This window comes from Primulina huaijiensis, chromosome 17 (genome assembly GCF_012295235.1).
Source record: "Primulina huaijiensis isolate GDHJ02 chromosome 17, ASM1229523v2, whole genome shotgun sequence".
In the NCBI taxonomy this organism is placed as follows: Eukaryota; Viridiplantae; Streptophyta; class Magnoliopsida; order Lamiales; family Gesneriaceae; genus Primulina; species Primulina huaijiensis.
Window position 1 is genome coordinate 2,788,259 of NC_133322.1, and position 21,111 is coordinate 2,809,369.

General features: G+C 32.2%; 3 protein-coding genes across 8 annotated transcripts in view; all 3 read right to left on the minus strand.

Annotated features, from left to right (window-relative positions):
- LOC140962837 (peroxidase 43-like) overlaps positions 1 to 2,180 on the minus strand; it is a 4,400-nt gene extending 2,220 nt beyond the window's left edge. Inside the window, exons 1-3 of the mRNA XM_073421874.1 lie at positions 1,965 to 2,180; positions 1,691 to 1,876; positions 1,414 to 1,576 (exon numbers count right to left, since the gene is read on the minus strand). Of these exons, the coding sequence (XP_073277975.1) occupies positions 1,414 to 1,576; positions 1,691 to 1,876; positions 1,965 to 2,162 (547 nt within the window). The 5' untranslated portion in view covers positions 2,163 to 2,180. The remainder of the gene's footprint in view (positions 1 to 1,413; positions 1,577 to 1,690; positions 1,877 to 1,964) is intronic.
- A 5,062-nt stretch (positions 2,181 to 7,242) lies between these two features.
- On the minus strand, positions 7,243 to 13,877 carry LOC140963402 (uncharacterized). The gene is made up of 13 exons (XM_073422711.1): positions 13,564 to 13,877; positions 12,549 to 12,622; positions 12,164 to 12,247; positions 11,914 to 11,994; positions 11,053 to 11,133; positions 10,098 to 10,190; positions 9,566 to 9,745; positions 9,356 to 9,423; positions 8,927 to 8,978; positions 8,515 to 8,568; positions 8,338 to 8,430; positions 7,983 to 8,049; positions 7,243 to 7,535 (listed from the first exon to the last, which is right to left on the minus strand). Exons 1-13 carry the CDS (start codon positions 13,703 to 13,705, stop codon positions 7,444 to 7,446), a joined length of 1,161 nt encoding a protein of 386 aa, XP_073278812.1. The 5' UTR covers positions 13,706 to 13,877; the 3' UTR covers positions 7,243 to 7,443.
- An 882-nt stretch (positions 13,878 to 14,759) lies between these two features.
- On the minus strand, positions 14,760 to 21,040 carry LOC140962954 (protein LNK1-like). Of its 6 annotated transcripts, none has more exons than XM_073422087.1 (8): positions 20,486 to 21,040; positions 19,637 to 20,178; positions 19,242 to 19,545; positions 18,762 to 18,855; positions 18,148 to 18,614; positions 15,701 to 15,870; positions 15,250 to 15,385; positions 14,760 to 15,155 (listed from the first exon to the last, which is right to left on the minus strand). In XM_073422087.1, the coding sequence occupies exons 2-8, from the start codon at positions 19,993 to 19,995 to the stop codon at positions 15,060 to 15,062; spliced, it is 1,626 nt and encodes a 541-aa protein (XP_073278188.1). In that variant the 5' UTR covers positions 19,996 to 20,178; positions 20,486 to 21,040; the 3' UTR covers positions 14,760 to 15,059. The 6 variants fall into 6 exon arrangements, with proteins under 6 accessions (XP_073278188.1, XP_073278187.1, XP_073278186.1 ...); XM_073422086.1 differs by having other exon boundaries at positions 18,148 to 18,620; positions 19,637 to 20,120; positions 20,486 to 21,036; XM_073422085.1 differs by having other exon boundaries at positions 18,148 to 18,620; positions 19,637 to 20,142; positions 20,486 to 21,036.
- Between the last annotated feature and the right edge of the window lie 71 nt (positions 21,041 to 21,111).

The following is a 21,111-nucleotide window of genomic DNA, read 5'->3' on the forward strand; positions in this document are numbered from 1 at the left end:
TATATATGAATAAATAAATAAATACTACTCTTTTGCGTGTAAATCAAGAAGACTGAATATTTAATACGACGATCTAACTGATCTTTATTCTTGAGATGGATCACTCTTGTTCATATTTACAATAAAAATTAATATATTTGACATAAAAAGTAATCTTTTTTCGTGGATGACCCATATAGAATATTTGTTTCACAAAATTGATCTGTGAGACCATTTCACAGGAGTTTTTGTGATTAATTATTCCCTTCAAAATATAAATTGATTCAAATTAATCTCTAAAATCATAATCGAAATTGTTTAATCATCGATCCCTTCTTATTATTTCAAAATAAGAACATTGAGATAGGATTTTGTTTCGATTCCTAAAAATAAGAATTAAAAGATATATTTATTAACTCATCAAATGATTGTATCATGAATTGTTATAAAAAAAAATTTAATTTTAAGTCACATTTGAATTGATGATAATCATTTAACTTTTCTTTCGTCTTTTAGTTGATATATAAAATATGCATGAGTCCACACTTATTTATATATATATACTAGAAGATGTGCACGTGCGTTGCACGTGTGGAACATAAAAAGATGATATGAAGANTCTATACACAGAAAACATCAATTTTTTGTTTTGTTTTTGTTTTTAATTTAAATGTGGTCTCTTTTCATTCAATGTGGTCTACTTACGTATTTAAAGGGACATACAAATAAAATAATAATATATAGGAAAGTTAAAAGAATAATTGAGAAATACCACAAAAATAAACTAAATAATTGACGTTTCATTAAATAACTAGTTGCATCTATTCACATGCATAATGCGTATTCAATCTATATTAAAAAAAAACTATACTTTTTAGGTGTCATCCAATTAAATGATCACATGCAAAGGTCTAATTAACTTCCATAATTTCTCGAATTACCCCACCATTTTCCCACTAGAAATATTGACTGTCAACAACTTAAATGATCTAGTCGAGTGAGTCTAAGTTTTGTCAACTAGAGGCTATATATATAACATATAGTGTATTTTACTTCGTTGGACATCGTAATTTATATTATTTTTATAATTTTTATTAGAGAATCGACCATATAATCAGTGAATAAGTCGATGGTTATGTTACATGAGGTGTGTTTCACACTTTCACCCTATCCAACATAGAAATATTGACAGGCAAAAATACTCGAAAATTTGTTTCACTTTGGCGGGACGAATGGATGGACATTATGATAAGGATGGATGACCAGTAAATGGAATAGTCCTCTTCAAAAAATTTAATTTTATATATGCAATTATTGACACATTAAAATGTCGTTGGAACAGTCTAATTTCCCCTTACGAGTACCAGAATTGAGTTTAAGACAAATTGTAAGCGTAAAAAAGGTGAAAATTAAGGTGAAACTTTGTTTATTTACCACTGAGAATAACGAGATCCTTCTCCGTTAATCCCTTCTCTGAAAACTTCTGTTTAAGCTTCTGAATTGAATCACTGACATCTGGCATATTGTCCGCCATTTTTGTATCAGAAACCATACCATCCCTTCTCCCTGTTTCCACCTCGTACGATGGCCCTTTTGCCTACAAATTAACAAAATCCCAGAAAATTAATCAGCGTTTATCGAAACTGTACATCTGCCATTACATATCTTGTATGTGTTCTGTGTGAGAATTACTATGTATGTATGTATGTACCAAGACTATAGCATCTCTGGCAGCCAAAGCAACAATATCTGCGCAAGAAACGACTCCGGGGCAAGCTGATTCCAGCTGGGATTTCGCATTATCGATTACATCAAACCCTCTAACTCCTTGATGCTCAAATGCATGCTTTTCATCTGCTTGCCTTCCATTATCTATCAGAATCGACCCTTCGCATCCCTGGATACAATCAATGCACATTACTCAGTACTTAAGAGACTAGCTGCGTGTCAAGAAAGCGCTGGCCATATAAGGGACCTGACCTGACCTGAACAAAGCAGTCGTGGAAATGAAGCCTAAGCAAGGCGGGGGCGGTGGTTTGGTCGGAGGCGACGGCGTCACGCACGACGCCGGTGACTATAGCCTCCGCGTCGGGGCATGTGTTGGCATAAAAGCCTACTTGGAGCTGACCGTGCGAAATCCCCACAAAAGTGAGAATTAAAAGCATTATACCACGATGTGCCATTATTTGAACTACTGTGTCTTCTAATCGGATCATGCATTCATATATNCTTTTTTCGTGGATGACCCATATAGAATATTTGTTTCACAAAATTGATCTGTGAGACCATTTCACAGGAGTTTTTGTGATTAATTATTCCCTTCAAAATATAAATTGATTCAAATTAATCTCTAAAATCATAATCGAAATTGTTTAATCATCGATCCCTTCTTATTATTTCAAAATAAGAACATTGAGATAGGATTTTGTTTCGATTCCTAAAAATAAGAATTAAAAGATATATTTATTAACTCATCAAATGATTGTATCATGAATTGTTATAAAAAAAAATTTAATTTTAAGTCACATTTGAATTGATGATAATCATTTAACTTTTCTTTCGTCTTTTAGTTGATATATAAAATATGCATGAGTCCACACTTATTTATATATATATACTAGAAGATGTGCACGTGCGTTGCACGTGTGGAACATAAAAAGATGATATGAAGAGAACAGATATCAACTTACTGTCACTATCTTTTATTTTTCGACAATAAATTCAATCAATGATACCTAGATAAAGTTCAAATTTTATTTTTGTCCGAGTTCTTGGATACTAATATAATTGAATTGTTTTAAGTCATATAGATATAAGTATATATTGTTGTAATATTCTGTCTTAACATAAAAATATATATTAATGTGATTCATAATCAGAACTATATTTTGAATATCACTGTGACACCTATTTTAATATCACAATCATAAATTTGTAAAAAAAATAATTAGACTATGAGTATTCAAAATAAAAACAAAAAAAATTTATATAAAAAAATTTTACAACAACCATAATTTCTAAATTTCTCATAATATATTTTGAAGTTATAAAGTTATATACATAAATCACGTCCTTGAAAAAGTAGCTACAAGTATTTATTGGTGGAAATTTGACGGGGCATAAAATCTGAATGTAATTGTAATCTTTTGAAAAACATATATTTTTCGAGAAAAAATATTTAAAAAAATATAAGAAAATTTAAAAATTTTATAAATCAATTTAAGTAACGGTAAATGCAAGAGCAATTTGTTTCGCATAAAATGATTTGAATTCATTTTTATTAATCATTTTTCTATCACTTTGATGTATATAAGAGTAATTATTACACATAAAATCAGTTTAAACTCATTTTGTTTTTTTTAAAGTATTCTCTTATTGTATCAAACAATTATTTATGTTTGTCACACATAGGGTTTTACTGTTTTGCCTATTGACACTCACGTCAGTGGAGTCCTCATCATGTTCACTATTAGCTTAGTGTAGAGCTTTGCACGGTATATCACAATTGTAAGAAATAAAAGTCGTGTCTTGGTTAACAAATATAACTTTTAACATAATGATCAAGAAATGTTTGAACTAAAAGATTAATCTTTTACTATCATTCAATTTTGTTGGGTTAAGCATGCATGATGGGTGAACTCCTGGGAAGTTCTCATGTGTCAAGTTGCTGATCCGTGAAACAATCTCATAAGAGTTTTTGGGCTAATTTTTATTTTTAACTTGAGTAAATTAACATCCATTAATAACGTAAATAATACACGACTAATAAATTTGAAAACTCTAATATAATTGTGTGAATTTACATATATGTCCTTACCTTCGTTAAATAATATTAATAAACATATGTCTTTTTTCTGTGCGTTTTCATATATTAATTGGGAAAAACTAACAATAAAACATGTGTTTATTATTATTATTATTATTATTATTATTATTTTAAATTTCATTATAGATATAGTTTTTTTTTAAAAAATACAGTGTAAATTTCATTTCAAAAAATAAAGGCTAAATTTAAATTTTATTCCAAAAAATTGTTGTTAAATTTTATTTTTCTTCAATTTATTTTATAAGTCATTAATAGACGCGAAAAAACATTTATTCATTCTTAATATTATTACTATTTTAAATTTTTAAAAAATAAAATGTAAATTTCATTTCAAATAATAAACTATATTTCAATATTTTTTTCAATTTATTTTAGAATCTATTAATTAATATATGAAAAAAACAAACAAACAAAAAAATATTTATTAAATTGGCACTTAAACTCTTATGATGTTGTTTCACGGGTCAATTTTTTGAAACATGTCTCTTATTCGACCCGAGCCACGAAAAAACATTGTTTTTCATTCCATAAATGATTGGATCGACCCGTCTAATAGATATATATCCATGAAATCGTCTCACAGAAAACCTAATAAAAAATTATATAACCATAAAATTTTGAATAAGAGTGTAAACTTCATCTTCATTTAATTTATTTTAAAATACATTAACATTAATTACTGAAAAAAATCAACCCATTTTAGAGATAAATTTCCATGATACCGTCTCATAAAAGAGCTACTCAAAAATTGGATAACCATAAAATTTTAAACAAGAGTTTAAACTTTATTTTTATTCATGAAGGTTAAATTTTAATGAATATTATTTAATGATTATAAGGACATACATGTAAATTACATGTCAAACTCATATAGTAATAATAGTAATTTCACAATTCAAACTCGTATATTTTTTAAAAATGAAATGTAAATTTTATTATTTTTCTATTTGAATGTAAATTTCACTACAAAAAAAGAAGGTTAAATTTTATTTGGCATACATGTAAATTCACAATTCAAACTCATATATTTATATTTTTTAAAAATGAAATGTAAATTTTATTATTTTACTATTTGAATGTAAATTACACTACAAAAAAAGAAGGTTAAATTTTATTTGGCATACATGTAAATTCACAATTCAAACTCATATAGTAATAATAGTAATTTCACAAAAAAAAAATTCATATATTTTTTAAAAATGAAATGTAAATTTTATTATTTTTCTATTTGGATGTAAATTTCATTCCAAAAAATGAAGGTTAAATTTTATTTGGCATACATGTAAATTCACAATTCAAACTCATATATTTATAATAGTAATAGATAAATTAAAAATGAAATGTAAATTTTATTATTTTCTATTTGAATGTAAAATACACTCCAAAAAATGAAGGTTAAATTTTATTTTTCTATAATTTTAGATTCCATTAATGAATTAATATATGAAAAAAAAACAAAAGGACAAATATTAATGAATATTAATTAATGATCATAAGGACATACATGTAAATTCACAATTCGAACTCATATATTTATAATAGTAATAGATAGATTAAAAATGAAATGTAAATTTTATTATTTTCTATTTGAATGTAAATTTCACTCCAAAAAAAGAAGGTTAAATTTTATTTTTCTATAATTTTAGATTACATTAATGAATTAATATATTAAAAAAAAAACAAAAGGACAAATATTAATGAATATTAATTAATGATCATAAGGACATATATGTAAATTCACAATTCAAACTCATATATTTATAATAGTAATAGATTGATTTATCATCCATATATTATTCTTCATTCTTCATCACATACCACGAGCTAAACGGTTCTAACAACGAAAAGTACGTCATTTTCATGATGTACGAAATATTAACAAGTAATATTTTTCTTCGGATGTAATTTATCTGAAATTCTCGTTACGACTAACCATTTTAATTTGAATCAATGTCAGATTCAACATGAAAACATGAATATTTAGGAAAATGTACCTGGTCAACCATTTGTTTTAAAAATAATTTCGTTAAGTGTAATGTCATTTTTTAAAAATAATTGTTGACGAGGATTAGATAACAAAATACCCCACTTATAATATCTATAACGAATTGAAATTTCTTCCCAACTGTCGTCTCAATGCTAGAAGATAATACAACATTTATATCATATGGTGTAGCATAGTGATAACATGTCCAATTCAATAATGAAGTAAGGTTTTTTTTTTTTTTTTTTTTTTTTTTTTTTTTTTTTTTTNTTATATATTCAAGTTAAACATTAATTGCTCATTTACAAACAACCGTCTCAATTTCTTCTTCCAAAATAAAATCAATGAATCATAACTTATACGACCACGACCACGACCACGAACACGAACAATAACACGACTCCTTTGCCGGCTCCCCGACTCCAACAATCCAAATTTAGCTAGCTCTTGAGGTTCACCACTTTATATATTTTCATATCAAACAATCGGTTTCAGTAAGATATAATCAGTAAGACGGGTTTTGCTAATGATTTGTAAAATGGTTTTTAAGTAGACCTTCTTGGTTCGTTACAACAACATCCTAAGTGATTCTTCGACAAGAATATATTCGTGGATTAATCACAATGGGAATCAACAAGATAAAATATGCTGATCAGTCTGCGAGGAAATTTGGCAGATTCAATTGCAAAACTTCTGACAGTACACTTGTTAGAAGAGTCGAGTGTTGTCGAATCGAAATGAATGGAACTTGGACAAGTTGGGCCTTGATCAAGAACTGTGTAAAAGCAAAAATTTTGGCGATGTTTGTGGAACAATAACAGTAAAATTACTGGACTGGTGTCCATTTCAAGCACCTGATCGCCTTGTGCATATTTAGGTGCGTGTCACGTGTCTAATATATATTCAAAAATAGTTTTTCAAATCTTGATTATTATTGTTATGTAAATAAAAAAAGAATGTTATATGGATGTTATGATCATAGCAATGTCCAAGAATGATCAAAATTGTTAAAAGATAAGTCAGTCTAAGGTGTCCTATGTTTGATATCGAACAAGTCTGGAACTTCAATACACATATCCAAATGTTATCGAAAATATATACACACAACCAAATGGTTTATAGCACCATTAAGAAAAATAAATCTTCTTCCAGTTAATTAAGGCCGAACGACATCGAACATTGGCTTGAGAGTACATGGAAGGAACTTTGCTTGCATATGTCACTGAAAGAATGCTATATATGCTCTTCCTTGCACCTACGTGCTTTGATGAGCGTCACAAATGCTTCTGATCGATCTTCCAGATTTTTGTTAAATTTTTTAAGCTTTTTTTGATAAATGTTAATTTCAATAATATGTTCTCAGAGCTAATATATCACCAAGAAGTGATTTGTGTAGTTTGGAAAGAATAAAGGATGGTTGTATAAACAGCATGCCTTCATGGCAAAACTGCAGGAACAAGAACAGAGATTTCAATATCAAAATGGAGACAAATTAATTTCAGCGTCATCAAACTCATTGTTAACTTTGGTATTTCAGAAGAGCTGCCCCCATTTTTGTTCGGCAGGGATCCACTGCTTCACAACAATGCATGCAATATCCGTCCTTTTTAGAGCTGCTAAAAGTCTTTGCTCCGTGAAATGTAATTTTTAGCCTTCATCCAAGCTTACCAATTTCCCGTTTCTTTTGTAATGCCTTCTGACCATGATAAACAAAGGAGTCGACTATTCCAGCAACCGTGAATATACCTGCAGAATAGTTGCCATAAATCTAATAAATTGAACTAAAGAATCTAGAGGCACGTAAGATAGCAGGGACCCGAAATTTTATAGATAAAAGGCTGGTAAAACGTGGACTCACGGTACTCTAACTACAAGCTCATGAGATATCAAGAACTTTTAGCTGTAAATGGAAAATATTTCAAGAAGTCATGGATCAAGGTTCTATCCTGTTTTTGATATGTCAAATGTCCGTCGAGGCCAAAATTGAAAAGGGGTTCCATCTCCATTTGTGGATGACAATAGAGAAGAAAGTACGTGTAATTTGTGTTATTCACCAGACAGGATCACAGTTCATCTAATATGAGGTAGCTCTTAGGACAAAAGCCATCGAACCAATTATTTATACAGTATTTCGAAATTTAACATGATAGCAAAGTGGGAGAAGAAAACCAAGTAATAAATAATAATACATACCTCCCACTATGGCACATATATGCGTCAGGAAATGCAAGAATGGTGTATGCTCCTCTGTGAAAGTAACCTGCAATTAATATGTATATATAGTGAGTCGGATATAACCGAATGGGCCTTGATTTTCTGAAAATTATCTACAAATTAGGATATTTATATCCTATCTCTATTTATGCATCTTGTTAATTTACTGAGCAATGAAATAAAACAAAGAAAGACCCTAAGAATATGTAACAATGCATGACCTGTAGTTCCAGAGGAAAAATGGCATAATAGATGTCATAACGTCTTAACAAGAGATTCCTTCAATAAATCATGCCTAAATATCTAATTAACTTCCTGAAGCCACCAAGCTCACCTTTATGGGAGAAAGATCATAATAGAAGAAAACTCCAGGAAGAGATCCGAGGTTGTCTACTTCAGAACTTTTGGAATGCTCAGTTACTGAGAACTATACAAATACAAGCACTGTGTTACAATCTGGAAATACAGATATAAAATTTGAATGAGTTCCATATTTTAAGGGTTTCAGTACCTGATTTGACTGAATTTTATGGCCTCTAACACTGGTGTATATGGTTGGAACCACCTGCAAATTTCACCGAATACATATACATGATCATCCACGTCTTCTACAGTGGTGGACAACATGTGTAATTAGCCTTATATTCTAAACAACTCCTACCAATTCACAAAATTAGACCTCTAATACAGTCCCCCAGTCTGTTCTTATCCCCCAAACATATCTCAGTACACACTAACCCAAGCATTCTTTCTTGAGCTTAAAAATAACATTGAAGGTACCATCCAGTCATTATAGAGTATTTGAGCCCCATCCATGGTCCATAGGCATTGCAATATGCCACTCTTTTAACTTTTTCGTAATAATTAATAACGTGAGTTGGGTAGCCAGGGGATGAGAGGGGGAGGGCCTTTTAAGAACTGACCTTGACAAAATACTGATACATTCCATTAGGGGTTTCTTGCACCCACCGAACCCTGTAAATTTAAAGATTAATTTAATAAAAGTGACAAGCAAACAAAAAAAATAAAATTTCCATTCATCTGTATACGTTTTTTTTATTGGGGGTTGGGGGGGGGGGGGGGGTTGGTAATGGTATGTGCACTTTTGCTTGCTTGCTTGCTTTTACATTAAATAACACAGCCAAAAGGGGTGGAGGATATATGAGAATGTGAATAGAGAACAAATCAGTAAGCATATAAAATATAATATGATCAACGCAAGGAAGTATTAGCGATTTCCAAAATATCATTCACAACAAACTATCGACTTTGTTATGGTTATCTATCCTCCCCTCATTAAGTCAATTCGATGGTAGATTAAAAAGTGTGCACGAGTTTGTAGAACGATCTACCCATCCAGTGGATTGACAATTCCAGGTATAGAATCTCCAAACATCAACTTGTTAATCTTGTGGCTCATCTGCATGGAATACTACGAAGTCAGTAAATTGATTAGAAAACTTTAAATTTGAAACATACATATAAAAGCAATTCAATATGTATGACATGGCCACCAACCACTGAGCTCAATGGTTGAACTCTGCTTTATAGGTGTTCCTTACATTGTAATTTTCTGTTGGTAAATTGAGGAAATCGAACAGATGAAAGGCTGGTATATGAAAGCTTTTCCCAGGGGAAAATTGAAATTTTCCAGCCACTTTGTTAACCTCCAGAGACCCATGTATACTGCATCCTTCACCCTGTTCTTCTTGTACTTTCTGAACAAAACCCTCCCTTTTGCACTATATGCAAAATTACGACATGTCACGGAAAAGGACATCAAATGAGCGCAAACAAAGGAATGGACGAGAGTGCATGTGAAATCGTGTGTTTCCTATAATTTTCAAGATGGTTTAAAAAATGAGAGCATTCTTTAAATTTATCCTGAGAAATAATTCAGACACTAATAAAGGCACTTACATGCAGATGGGATACTTGAGATATACACAAGTAGATGCCAATGAAAAAAATCATCAGGATAACCAACATCATTTGTAATCCACACAGGAGGTTTTAGAAGGTGAATGAAGTCGCTTTCTAAAAATCAATTTTTGTAATGCAAATAAGGTAAATAGCACAATTTCTTTCCCCAACCTGGTCAATCATATCTGTGTTTGTTATACCCCATCCTTTCTTTCGATATGCTTCACGAACTTCTTCACATGAATTACAACACTCATCATCTGACTGCAAAATAAATTTTTAGATGAATTACCAATAAATCATTTTGTGTTTACGGTTGACTGAAGACAGATTTTTTTATTAGTAACCTTACCCACGACAGCATACACCAGTACTCATCATCAGTTTTTTTTAAAAGAAAAAATTTATATCTGATCGCTGTTGCCAATAAATCACAAGCAAAATACACACAAAGAGACAAACATAAACACGAACACACACAAAGAAAAACCCAAAATCAACAAGAAGTGAGTATGGAAAGTTCACTTTCAATCATGGTGAGTTGATTGAGTGTAGAACCTATCAACTTTCACTAAAATTTAGATTATTATCATCAAATATTAATCAATGATGATAATTTATAGTCTAATACAATCAATTATTATGGTCGAGGAAATCATGTCGTTTTGAGAATTTTTCTGTGTGATGATGGCAGAGAATGAGTACAAGCTAGAGGTGGTGATGCAGAGAAAGAGCCTGCAATATATAACTTCATTTTAAAATAAGCTGGATTCAATGAAGAAACTCGCAGAAGTGTGCGCGAGAGCCTACTTCCTCTGTTTTCCCAACTTTGCAAGACACCTTTCTTAGAGTATGCTTTATCTTGACTTTAACTTTTGTACAGAAATACAACAGAAGGTAGATGTTTTCCAGTTGCTTTCTCGATTAAAAGCAGGTGAATTATAAGGTTGAATTATGGCAAAAAAAGGGTAATTGACTAGAAGGATCTGACAGCAACTTATATGGTTGGTCAACCCAGACAGAATAGTGTTTTATCAATATCAATATACAATTGGCATAAAGTCATTTCCAGCCCCTACATCAGTAAATAATGCAAACATATAATAAAACTAATATACATAAATACCATTTCTGCACCATAGCACGATCCACAATATGTCTCATTATGCTCAAGCCTGCCGCCATGTCTCTGCAAAGGCTTCTCAATCTGAATAAATAGAACATAAGAGTAATTAGAGAATGGTGATAATTGAGGGGAATAATATGACAAAAAAAATGCAAGGACACAGATGACTGCGTACAGAAATATGATGAAGTCCTACTAAGCCCAACTAAATGTATTTTCCAATTTGCTGGATGTGAAATTATTCATCTCCTACCCTTTGGAATGAAAATGGCATGAAGCCACAGCCCCTTAAACACCCACTCCAGAAAATTCTACTTCAAAATGGTTACTAACACAGTATATCCAATGAAATATTCAAAATCATATTAGCAATCCAGATACAAAGTTTGAAAGGCTATCTATATCTTCCTCCACAGTGCCTACCTTCAACCTACGATATTTTTTGAACATATTTTATCGCTTATCACCCAGTACAACCTATTTATTGACAATAAACAAATATTCATTGCTTTCTAAGAAAAAAAAGTATCCCAATTCCTTGCTTTTCATCTTGGATTCACCATCATATATTTTTAAGGCATGCTAAAAGAATCTCTTGAGCCTTTAAAACGCACCAGGATTGGTGTTGCATGACTCGAAGAAACACTTACATTGAAAAGTTCCATTTTGAGTCTTGACTTGCATTAGGTGCAATGAGTCATTGACTAAATCTCACTGCCCCTTGAGCATAGTGGGGATTTTAAAATTATGTGTGTCGCGCGATCGTGTGCGCGTGCATATATTACAAAAAACACGAGCAAAAACACAGGGCTATAAATACATGATAGCTTTGACGAAGGTAGGAGGGCAGGCTCATGTTACCTGAGGTGCACCGATTCCATCTTTTCTCACTTCTATCACATTGCCATGAGAATCAAGTCTTTTCTTAAAGATATCGTGTCTCTGCAATGAACCACATTGTCCCACCGATTAATCAAAGAGATTATGAGGAATTATACAAGGTCAGCAGGACTGATTGAGGATAATGCTTCATCAAATGCCTTAAAATTGACACTCTGAAATACATTAAAAAACAATGAAAATGAATTGAGAACTCCATACGAATACATACTATGTCCAGATGTCGCTCCCCACTGATATCCATAGCATCAAGACTCAACAATGAACATGGAAAGGCAGGAAAAGTGATATCAAACTGCACCCAAATTAAGAGGCAAACATGACAACATAATAAAGGGTAATGATCAGCAGAGACTTAACCAGAAATTAATGATAGTTGTTACTGGCAGAGGAGATGATAAGAACCATCTTAAACACTTTTAGTTCAGTAATAGAGCAACTAAAGAATTTTAGAGCCTAATAAATCTGTAGGTGACTTTAACTACCTTGCAGCACTAAAATGAAATCGAAGTTTGCTATGGACATAATATAGTTAATACCATAAATTGTGAGAATCAAAATTCTTCATTACATGTGCCAGGAGACAGTTTTCTTACATCAATATGCAATTTCCCTCCTCTAGATGTGTCTACCACAAGCTTTGTATTTGGGACTGTGTGAAGGTATAACCCTGCGACAAATGGACGATAAACATGATGTCCGAGTCGACATGAAAATCACAATGCAACTTTTGGGAGAACAGATTCGAAGTAATACTCGGGAGGTAAACAAATTATCCAGGACATAAGCATGATGTCATGATCATGGTATAATACAAATATAAAATCATAGCCATATACTCATCTGCCACAATAATTGAAAATAAAAATCCAAAAATAACTTGGAAAACATAGTCAAATAATCTACTTTCCTACATGGCATCTGTAATGAAATACCAAACATATTACTGTTGTGAAACTGTGGTCAGATAGGCAAACTGATCTTCACGAGAAGCTTCATTAAATTAATAGATCTAAGATAGGAAAAGTAACCATAGTTAGGATCAATAACAGGCAAAATAAACTAGCACTACGATTGACCATATCTTTCATAAAAAAGTTCATAATAATAATAAGTTGTATTAAATGAATTGCACAAAAAATCCATATATCCTTCATGTGCGCTGATATATGGTTAAATCTTGTCAATGCAGCGAACTGGGTGGATCTTCCTTCACAGTCATACTCAACAGAATTGCAATTGGTCAAAACCCATCCAGACTAAAAAATGGGTAAATTCGACAACGAATTATAATTAACTGAACCATATTAATCAAATCATCCAATCCAACTTCATACATCGATCCAGTTCAATACTCATACTTGCAACCACCCGTCCAATTAAAGTTCATCACTTCAATTCCTCAATAGTTCAGATTCCTCTATTTCACCAACGCTCCAACAGGTACTAAAGTAAATTATTTTGAGCTTCTCAATCAACATTACCATATACTATATCAAAAATTTATATTCCCACAACGCTAAATAAAATTATGCTATTTACAGACATTCTCCATTACTTAAAACAATAGAAGAAACAGAAAAAGGAAATTGAGAGTTTCAGAAAACGTACTGAATTCAGATATGAATAGTATCAGGATGAAGATAGAAGAAGCGAGGGTGATAACACCACCGGAGAGGGTACGTCTAAAGAAATCCTCATTGATTTTCGGGTACGCATCCAAATTTCGCAACTTGATGTACAATCTATCCATATATACGAATGAACAGTATATATATCAATATATATGCGCCAATCCCTCCAAAAAACACCAATCTCTCATTTGCAATATTCGAAATTCTCAGAAGAGATTTCTTCTATTTTTCCTGGTGGGAATGTCAGTCAATCGTCCCGGGGGGGGGGGGGGGGGGGGGGGNCGAGTGGGGAAAGGGAAGAAGGTAACGTTTGTTTGACTATTGATCGAGCTTTAGTTGACTCCGTAATCCGTATTACTGCGGACTTAATTTACCATTTTTGTTTTTTTTATATATATATTTTTAACAAATAGTTGCTTGTATTATTTTAATTAATTAAAATTTAAGAATTAAAACCAATGAGAGGAATATAAAAATTAGATTTTGTTTTTGTTCCATTTTTTATTTTGGATTTTTTTTAATACAACCTATGGATAAAGTTATAATGTCGCACATTTTGAACTAAATATAACAAAAAAAATTTCAAAAGAAGAAATTCTCCCATAAATTATTAATGTAAGTCGAGTTAGAAAAAATAACGAAATTTCAATATATCGAAAATATTGTATGAAAAATTTTGAATTTATCGAAATTTTCAATACATAGAAGATTTCGGCATGGTGAGTTAATGATACCGAAATTTTCGATACAGTACGATATGAAATTTAGAAAATTTCAGAATATATCAAAACATCGAGACAATATATAAAAAATATATAATATTTTTAAATAATAAATTAAAAAATATAAAGTTTTTTTTTATATAAAATAATATATAACGATGTACATAATTTTGATATAATCAGTATGCTAATTATACGTACAGAAAGTTTCGGTATATCGAGACTTGATATATCGAAAGTTTCGATACAATACCGATATATATACATTTTTATCATAATTTATAAGATATATGATTTTGCGCTTTATCATATCAATTGGGACTGAGATTTTTTAGAAGGACAAGTTGTCCCTAATAGATAAGTGATCGAAGGTGAATTGGCAAACAAAAGCCAACAAATTTTTATTAAAAGACGAAGAATCAATCTCAAGAACAAAAGGTGAATCGCCAAGTAAAAAACAAGATCTTTTTATTGTGAAAGCATAGAACCAAGTTCTTGTTTCAAATCAATGCAATATAAGTTTAACAAAACTGGAAACTTACTCCTCCTACTTTCATTTTTAGTACAACGATTCACACAACACCTTAGGTACTTGGACTTTGAAGTTCTCCATGAAAACACGAAAAATACTTCATAAAAAATTGTTCTATCACGAAGTTAAAAAGGCTTATCAAAGCTCGTTGGAGCACCTAGGTGTACCCTATACACTACAAGTGGCACATTTAACTCTGAATCTCTCAAACATTTCTTGTCATCGATTAGAGCCTCCTTCATCTATCTCCGTATAATTTTCTTCACCGCAAACCGGGTTATCAACCATTATTGTTGTAGTGATGGCACCATGAACCTGATTGTGATTCAGTTAGCCGACATAATGACATCAATAACACTGGGATGGCTAGGATGAAAAAAATATGAGCTATGAAGCATGAAAAATTTACCATTCTTGGTGATCTGAATGGCGAAGAATCATTTGCTGGCACTGTATATGTGTCTGAGTGCCTGTGAAAGAGTAAGTGTGCAATTGAGCGGTCAATGGGATTCGTATCAGTCTCCATGTCCGTGCTTCCAGTATGCCTAAAAGTGAAAGGTGAAAGAGAATAAATAAATATATCACTGAAAGATGGGTAGAGGCAGACTCTGAAATTTACTCACAGGGGTGGAATCAATTTAATACATTTCGAAGTGAAGTTGAAGTTTTTAGAAAAAAGTATAAGAATTTGAAGATGGACAAAAGGAGCCGACTAGTACAACATAGTTCAGCATAATGAAAACATCTTCTGCTTTCCGACTCCATTGAAATGTAAGGAGCAGTATTAGTTCACAATGGTAAAGACAAATTCATACAGATCACCTCTTACTCAAGTTTTGCAACAAAATAAAGATTTATACACAAGGACAGATGTGGCAGACTTATTGATTCGATCAGCCATGAATGCTCCACTAGCTTCTCTCTTGTCTCCACAAGCATCATCTCGGTTTGCATGGCTATGCCTCCGCTCAGCACTCCAAGCCAAACGATACAAGCTATCCCTTATGCATAGCTTAGTTCTCAAATCCAACTGAAAATTATCAAGCACGGTTGATGTCAAGAATCCAAGATAATTCAATATTTGCAAGGACAAAGCACTATGGTAGTAGTGTCTATATGTACAAGAAACCTTGAACTCCATCAACTGTCATTATAACAGATGTAACAACCAATTTTTTTAAAACAAATGCAAATTTGTAGTTCCATCATTCCATGCAACTGGTGTATGTTAATATATTTCGATACAATCAATATACGAATAATTAGACATTTATGAGGATGTTTTCACTTCTCCAAGATGCGATGCTCAAAATAATAATTGATTTCATTCATTTGCAGACAGCTCGTAATGCTCTAACATTTATTTTATCTACTCCTACGGGCTTTAATCAATTTAGCTAATGATACATCGATGTCAATGCAGGTCTTCAAGCTTTAGTACCATCATTAAGTTCTAGTAACTAAGCACATATCACCACTCCAATTTAGCTCAGCAAAATTCTTGGAGAACTTCAAACCTCATCTTCATGCAAATAAAAGATGAAATGAAACTAGGGACGCAAATCTGAGGTCAGGCTTATCAGATTTCATGAGCTTCAGAACACCTAAAAAAAATTTCTCCAGTTTGATGAGTAAAGTTGTTCGATAACTTCTCTAGTTGTTGCCTATTCAACTAGTCGCAGATCATAATATAATATTGTTAAAATGTGGTTATTAATTGTAGTTAGATTGTAATACTTAAGTTAAAATGTTGCCTATTCAACTACTAGCAGATCATAATATAATATTATTAAAATGTGGTTATTAATTGTAGTTAGATTGTAATACTTAACTCCTATCTTATACATTCGTAACCTCGGTGAGAAAGAATTATACGAGAATTATATCAATGTTTAATTTGATTTTTAGAAAAAAATTTCGCATCATTAAAATGAAAAAGACACAACTATCTCATGTGCATTTTCTAACTAAAAACTCATTTTCACAGTCACCAAGAAAATTATTACTTTAATTTCAAATTTTCATCCCTATAAAAAAGAGTCAAAAAATAACCAATTATAGTAGTGTTTCATAAGATAATACAATATATTTTAATTTTTTTAATTACTCACATAGCATAAAAAATTAATTACCAGACAAAAATTTACTAATTCGACCACTATGGTAAATTTTATTTCTCTCCAAAAGCGCAGCAAAACTTGATCCAAAATCTACCAAAAGCATATTTTGTTGGGTATAATCTAAACAAAAAAGAGTAAAAACTTACTATTCCCGGGTTACAAAAGGATTTATCATTCCATGCATGCTCACTTCTTTGAAAATCAGCCATTTTTCCAAAGTTGACATTTTGGGGGGATATAACCCAATCTAAAGATGCGCATTAGGAGTTATTGGAGCGAGATATACCCAAACTTTGTATCACCCTCCAAAAATCCAAGCTTGGAATGCACGATACGTATCACCCTCCAAAAATCCAAGCTTGGAATGCATGATACGTACGTATCACCCAATTTTCATCCTATTACCTCTACATATCTTTGTAATTTTTTGTACTTCTTTTAATAAAAATGAGAATTTCCACGGAAATTTTGAAGATGTTTTGAATAAATTATTTTACATCAAGTGGCTCATTGATTTAGGACACTTGCTTATGCTTTGTTGAGTTCTTAAATTTGAGTTAACAAGCTGCTTGTATAGTAGTAAATGGATTTGATAATTTGAGAACGCTAGGTGATTTTAAGTTAAGTTAAATGGACAACATTATCAATTCAACAATGGATAAATGATTGATAAACTTTACTCATCAAAATAGAAGAACTATTTTGTAGATAACGAATGACCTTTTGAGTTTCTACACATGAGAAATACTCCTGAGCTTATAGATTATTCAATGAACTAAGCTCACTACTCGTGTGCCGTGAACTCATCAACATATTTGTGAGCTTCATTAGCGTGTTCATGAGCAAGCCCATTTTTTTATTCATGTTTGAGTTTCTTATAAAATTGGATCAACTGGACACTAGCCTAAAAGCACATACTGTCTATTTTAGTTTATGAGATCAATGACATACTTCACAAAAATAAAAATTTAGCATAAAACCAGTAATCCAACAAACTAAAGATGTTTGATGTAGTGAATTGTGAATAGTTGATTGGTTCTATCGTAGAGTCAACTCTGTCGCAGCTAAAATAAATAATATATCTTAGCGAACAACTCTACAGATTAATATATGTTATTTGATAAAAAAGTAGTAAAACAATATCAAAGAATACAAGAATTGTCTTGCAAGGGGAGTGTTACTGTTACCTGTTCCATTACAAGCTGAAGCTGGAGAAAACTAGCTGCTTCAAGTGAAATTGCATCCAAACATGAATTTTTCGTTGAGCTTTCAAGCACATTTGAGAAGCCTAACTCTGCTGAAATTACTGAGTTGATGCCGTCAATACCACGGTGACTCTCAAATTCACTTCCAGAAAAGTGTAATTTTCCTACAGAGTCAGAAGTACATGTGGCGGGCTGCAATGTCACACTTGTATTTCCAAGATTTCTGTTCAGGGATTGTTGACTTCCTAGATGATATTGTAGATTTTCTATGTTTTCATTCCCTTCAATAGCAGAGACCAGGTATGAATGGTGAAAACCCTCCAGGGATTGCAATTGACTGGAAGCATGGGATGATTCTCCAGGTGGAGATTTTAACAAACCCTTACTCTGGAATTTCGTCGAAGATGGAATTGGATTTACGATAGTTTGATCTGGAAAGCAGTTGTTATCTGAATCTACAAAGGAAATAGCATTCTGTAAACAATTAATGAAATCCGGATCCAGAGCTTGAAATTATTGTTGATTGTGCACACATGGAAAAACTGACAAAGAAATAGGCCCATGAGGAAGCTACATGTATATATTTGTCATCTTACCAAGACAATTGGAATTGACATTTCCATAGCGATGCCTTTTTCTGTTTCCATCAGACTGGTTCTGGTTCTTTGATTGCTTTCCGTGCTCATCCGTCTGCGAAGCATTTAAAATGTAAATTATGTAGTCATACTGCCTGAAAAACTCTGATAGCAACATATAATAAGTCAACTCTGGAAAGTGTAAACAGAATATGAAGACTATATCGAGCCAGGCTACATTTGAACTTTTGTCCGTTATCTATTTCAATCTGTTCAGAAACAAACATAACCATAAATAGGGAAATGATCACAACAAAAGTGATAATTATCAACTGTTTTGTATACCATATGGACAAACTATCTGATATTTTTCCCTACAAATTCTACCCTTGAGTGCAATTTCATGCTTAACATTTAAGCAGGCATGAATAGAGATGCGAAACTTTAAAAGTAAAACATAACTGAGAAGAAAAGAAACACGGATCATGTACATCTACCGACCTCTTCTTCAGGGATGAGCTCATATTTGCTTTCAGTCATAGCAGGTCTTTTTGCCAAAGAAAAATCATACTTGTCCACGGGCCAAGAACTGTCTTTCACCAAAATAGGTCCACAAGTCATGGAAGGATCATCGACATAGTAAGTCTCCATGGGGTCATCATTTTGCAAAAGATTTTTCCCTGCATATGACTCAGGCAATGGAAACCCAAAGTCTGACTTTGGAATGTCTTCAGTTCCTTCTGCAGACAACCAATTCAACTCGTCTTCCTTATTGGCCCCAAGTCCAAACATTGAATCAGAACTCCTGCAAAACCAGGAAGTCATGGTTAAATATGATACATATAATGAGAATGACTCTTCATATATTCTAAAATAACAGATAACTCCGAGCATACCTAAACATCCTGTCAACATCGGCAAAGCTTCCTATTTCAGGCCAACCATCATATAAAAAATCACTGGGATCTTTTTCCTTGGAGTTCTCAAAGAAATCTATATCGTTGCTTGTTTGAGTTATGTCACCAAGATCATCACTAAAAGAGTAGGCATCAGCTGCATTGCTCTCATCACTGAAAATGATATCTTTCTTCTCACAGTTCTCTCCACCGTTGGGGTCTTTATTATGAGCTTTGAACCCAGATTCCCTGGTGTTTTCAGAAGGGAAACTCGATACTTCTTTTACTGAGCTACTGTCAGATGAAGATGGGAATGCACCATTTGGTGGGGAGGACCATGAACCTTGTTCCAACTTCATGTTTCTCGTTTTACTCAGAGTTGAAAATACCTTCGTTGCTTTCCCTGACCAGCATATCTAGCAGCAGAGCAATCTCAAGTATTACTGTGAATAATTGTCACAGCCAGTTCTTTTTCAGCCCTCACCTGGAATGGAAGGATCATCACCCTACTAAAACCAGGATAGGGTACTACAAGATCAGAGCTGCAGTAAATTTCATCCCAGGTTATATATTCAACTAAAACTTGTTGAAACAGCATGCTATATTTCACATCAACTATAACTTGTAGAAACAGGTTATATCTTCAACTAAAATATGTTTAAGCTCAAGTTTTAGTGGTGACACCTTGTTGAAAAGCATACCATATTTCACATAAACTAAAACTTCAGTCCAATGAATAATCATGTATTCACCTCTCAACTTGTGCCTCCCATAACATACACAATACATAACCGACAATCCAAAAACTGGAGTATATGAGATAGCCTGACCAGGGGGAAAGAAAAATACCTCATACATGCACAAGTCCGACATTCATTCAATCCATTAATGCACCCTAAAACTGTGTGCTGTTCTCTTCATCTTTATGACTCAAATGCCTCCATGACTGATGTTTTCCAATTACATCAAAGAAACAGTTAAATCAGAAGAAAGTAGAGGCTAATCACTAAATCCATCATTTTGGCTGCCTTCATATAATCCAATTGAAAATAAAACAAACAGAAACAAATGTCTTTTTTCTGATAAACACAAATTCATAAAGACGAAAACAGCTGAACTCGGATATACTAATCGCACCCCTCGATTGTCACACTCAGTTGCAAAACTCTCTGTAATTCCACAAAGGAAATGAGAAAAACTAAGGGGTAGCTCAATCAACACGATGTTTAACAATATTTAGCGTTAGGCAGTAACAAGAGATATTATATATATTAATAAATCATAAAAAAAATTTTAAAAAGGGAAACTGAATAAAAAAATCCATCTCGACACAGGAGAGGAAAAAAAATCCCCCAGTTTTCTTACTTTAACTATTATTTCAATCTCTCAGCAATCAAACAAAAAATTACTTGCAAATTGAATCCCACGATCCAAAGCTCAAAACAATAAAGNGGTATATAACTGGTGGATGGGAG